Source organism: Stereum hirsutum (genome assembly GCF_000264905.1).
Source record: "Stereum hirsutum FP-91666 SS1 unplaced genomic scaffold STEHIscaffold_1, whole genome shotgun sequence".
Lineage (NCBI taxonomy): Eukaryota > Fungi > Basidiomycota > Agaricomycetes > Russulales > Stereaceae > Stereum > Stereum hirsutum.
In genome coordinates this window covers 908,219-912,689 of record NW_006763131.1, presented here as the reverse complement: position 1 = coordinate 912,689, position 4,471 = coordinate 908,219, and the positions used below count along the sequence as shown (strand labels likewise).

Below are 4,471 nucleotides of genomic sequence, written 5' to 3'. Positions count from 1 at the left end.
CAAAATAAGTTTCAGCCATTTTTATGCAGGACTAGAGTCATGGAGGGTGTAAAATAGGTCAGAGGTACCTATGAGTACCTGTATCCCATCTTACACCCCCCATGACTCTAGTTCTGCATAAAAATGGCTGAAACTTGTTTTGAGCATAACTCAGTCAATTCTTGTCCAAATGACATGACCCTGGGCTCATTTGAAAGCTGGAAGCTGTGGCTACCCTTTAATTGGTATTTTAGGCACAGGTACCCGTCCGGTAATCGTGGCATGCCCTGTGCCACGATTATATCCGTGTGAGTACCTGTATCCGTGGAAACAAGTACCTGTTCCCTCAGAGGTCACACCTGTATCTGGGGTAGCATCTGTGGGAGCGGGTATCCATATCCACGGATACAGGTACTTGCCGATGGGCAGGTACTCATGGATAGAATCAATTTACGGGTATCTTGAAGGTACCTGAGGGGTACCCGTGGGTACTGTGGCAAATATGAGCTGGGAAAGGGGGTGGAGTGGTACTCACCAAATCAATAACCATTGTTCTCAATGACGAGTGGGCCGTATCACATCAAAACAAGTACAGAGGGTGATGCGGTACATCAACACGGGTCTATCGACCCCGCAACATCACAAATGTAAGCGGAGTTGAGTGAGAACGAGCGAATTTACAATAGAAGGTAGGAGGGGGTACTCACTAGGTCAATGTTGTCATTCTCGACAACGAATGGGCCAAATCACATCGGACCAAGTATGGGAAGTGATGCGGGATATTAACACGCGTTGATCGACCCCACAAGGTTGTAAATGTACGCGGAATTGAGTGAGAATGAAGACATTTACGATAGGAGGTAGGAGGGGGTACTCACCAGGTCGATGTCGTCATTCTTGACAACGGGTAGGCCAAATCGCATCAAACCAAGGATGGAATGGGATGCGGGACATCCAGATGCGACGATTGACCTTGCAACATCACAAATGTACGCGAAATTGAGTGAGAACGAGCAAATGTACGATAGAAGGGGGCAGGGAGTACTCACCAGGTTACTACTGTCGTTCTCGATGACGGGCGGGCCAAATCGCGTCAAAACAAGGACAAAGGGCGATGAGGTACATTAATCCGCGTCAATGGACCCCGCAACATCGTAAACGTATGCGGTATTGAGTGAGAACGAGCACATTTATGATAGAAGGTAGGAGGAGGTACTCACCAGGTCAATACCGGCGTTCTCAACGATGGGCGGGCCGAATCACATCAAACAAAGGACAGGGGATGATGATGGACATCCAAACACGTCGATTGACTGTGCATTGTCAGAAATGCGCACCAAACTGAGTGAGAACGAGCAATTTTACGGTTGGAGGGGTAACGGGGACTCACCAGGGTCAACAACGCCGTTCTCGATGACGAGTGGGCCGTTTCTCGTCAAAAAAAATACAGGTCCCGATGCAGGCGCTCAAGACGCGTCGATTTATGGTGCTACATCCAAAATATACGCGGTATTGAGCGAGAACGCGCAATTTTACGATGGCAAGGGGTGGGACTCCAAACTGATTCACTCAGAGAGTCAAGACCCTCGAGACCCTTATGGAAACAGGTACACAGGATGAGCGACACCACCATTGACGGCAACACGATGTGTCAATTCCATTACAAAGTGGTGTACGCTCCGGGAAGTGGGAGGGAGTGAGGAGGAGAGCGAGGAGAGAGAGTCGCTGGACAAACATCTGGCCTCCGGCAAGCTCCGGCCTGGAAATACCAAATATGGCGGGTACTCTCCCACGAGTATCTGTGAGCCCCAGCATCAGACCTGTATCCCTGCACACACCCGTGGGAACGAGTATCTGTATCCACAGATATAGGTACCTGATGGAGTGCCTGACAAATATCCATGGCAGGTACTCACGGGTCTCGGTACTCGTGGCATGCCCTGCTGGAATATGATCGCTAGATTACAGGCATGAGGGTTCATACCAATAATCAAGCTGAAACCGTCCTACAACTCTTTCTTGAAGCCATCTATGAATTTTGCTGCCCAGGACGTGTTCGTGGAGACTATGGCGGGGAGAACCTGAAGGTAGCAATCTGGATGATCATGCATTGTGGCGCCAATCGGGCGTCATTCATGTGGGGCTCGTGTGTTCGTCTTCTATCACCTTGACCTACTTCTACTGATGAGTATATGTTCCATGGCACAGATCAGAGAAGAATACACGGATAGAACGTACATGGGTAGAGGTTGGATCCCAATTCGCCCGTTAGTGACGAGCTTTCTTTGTTCGACTGGGACGACTCCATGGCCTTGATCGGTTCAATCCTGCTCACCTTTGGCTCATGCATATATTATTCCTTGACGTCATTAATCAAGACTGTGTAGCATTTGTGCAGGCATGGAACCATTATCCGATTTCGGGCTCTGTGACCCAAAACCGATCTCCTTCAGTACGTCTGACTATAATATTGAGTATTCTTACTCAGGCATACTAATGTATGCTGCTGGTCGTCTCTTGCATCAAGGATATTTGCTTCGAGAGCCTTCACAAACATGGAATCGATGAAGATCAACCCAGAGTTCACCCGACCGTTCTTGACCAATACTATGGCGTAGAAGTTCTACCACACCATCACCACCCAGGTCAGACTGGTGCAGGTCATCCAGATGATGAAGATGATGATGCTGTTACCATTGACAATGAAGAGTTGGAGTATACTGAGCATCTGATCGGCGACGATCTGGAGGAAAGTATCCGACACGACACCATTCCTGTTCCTCCAAAGACATGTCCATTCTCTCCTACATCCTTAGATGTATTCCTCGCCACCCTGAGTGAAGTGCAGGAGCAAGGCATTGTGCCTGATGGATATGGCCTTAAGACCGAGGAGTGGGAGGAGACATTTTATCCCTTGTCGGAGACTATAATGTTCGGCGTAGGTGGGAAAAAGAAGCTGAATGTTATACTCTCTGTTGATTTATGGTGGCAAGGAGCTCTGGCTTAGGTGCAGGGACTAGATGTCATGGAGAGATTGCTTGTAGATGAGGACAATGTATAAACTGATTACAATTAAATTTATCGCCTCAGAATTAGGCCAGCTGGGGCCTTGAACCAGTGACCGGATTAGTGGTGGTGCTGTGATTGAGAAGATATGAAGCCGCTGATCCTACCATCGAAAGAGTGGCCCACCTGAAAATTTCACGGTATCGCTCCCTCCTCTCGACAGCCATCTACGTCTCTGCCATCTTCAATGACTCTCCATACGCACTCTCCTGACACCTGCTCAGCCAATGACGAAAATGGCCAGAGATGTCCATGTTGCCGCTTCCTAAAGCCAGAGAATCTGACCTCCGGGAAACAGCTGTGTTGTAGCTGTGGCCATATCGAGGGGGCACATCCAGAGACCGAGGTTGCACCAAAATGTTTGTCTAGCGAATCAGAGCACATTCTAGAGGGTCTACGCCCAGCAGTCAAAGTCCTTCGACTCGGGGAAGCCGTAACTCCTGAAGATGCCAGAACAGAAGTGCTATCAAACTTCCGCCCCGGCAACACGAAAGCCTCAAGATCGTCTAGCAAAGCATCATCCAGCAAGATGGTAGGACGTTCCGTGAGTGGAAAGTTGACAACAAAGGTGCGTAGTAATCTTGTCGCCAAACAGCAATGTCGTTGATCAAAGAAAATCATGGTTCTTCCCCTTACGCCACAGAAATCGTCAAAATCCGGCACATCAGATGATTGTAAAGACCCTTGGATCAAAGTTGGCACTATTGTGCTGATCCCAGAGGGCTTGGAAGAGGTGAGTGATCACCCTTGCCTCAACACCGCTGCCAGGTGACGGACACGTAGAGACCAAGCCTGACGGTGTGGAACTTTCACTAGCACGTGCCACCACAGCGTGCACTGGAATTACAATGTGAAGCCGGAAGTCCCGTCCATCAACATTGTAATTCCAGCCCAAACTGTCCGCTGTCACCTGGCAGTGCTTCTTTGCTTCTCATGCTTACTCAGCTAGGGAAGCCGTCGGAACAGCATATTGATCTGGGCATCTCCTAATTTGGATGATTCCCCATGATTTATCATTAATAGCCTGGCGTTTTTGACTTCCCTTGCCCTAGACTTGGGTTTCCTGTTCGGCCTTGGCCTGTGCCACTGGCTCCTGCAGCCCAGCCCTTCCCTTCCTCCTCCTTTATTGTTTTACTACTTCTGACCTACATATGTATATAGTACACCTAAGTAGAGTATATATCTACTCAATGCATTCATATTGGAGTTCAAGATAGGGTTTGTACGAATTTATTTCGATTTTTGCGTATTTTGTGGCCCAAGTGTGGCTCTCCCTTTCCCCAGGTTCTGTACTTGTTTTTTCACCCAAGCCAAGTCAGATATGAGCTGTTGAGCCTCATATAGATGTATCTTATTCACACAGGCTCTGATCACACCAGGAAATCCAAAGAAATAAATGAACATGAATATATTTCGCATTTTCCCC

At 48.4% G+C, this 4,471-nt stretch overlaps 1 protein-coding gene across 1 annotated transcript; it reads left to right on the top strand.

The window, feature by feature from the left end:
• Nucleotides 1-2,084: 2,084 nt before the first annotated feature.
• Nucleotides 2,085-2,986, top strand: STEHIDRAFT_106632 (uncharacterized protein; the record flags this gene model as incomplete). The annotated part of the gene is made up of 4 exons (XM_007298510.1): nt 2,085-2,125; nt 2,188-2,246; nt 2,358-2,431; nt 2,507-2,986. The coding sequence occupies 4 exons, from the start codon at nt 2,085-2,087 to the stop codon at nt 2,984-2,986; spliced, it is 654 nt and encodes a 217-aa protein (XP_007298572.1).
• Nucleotides 2,987-4,471: the final 1,485 nt, after the last annotated feature.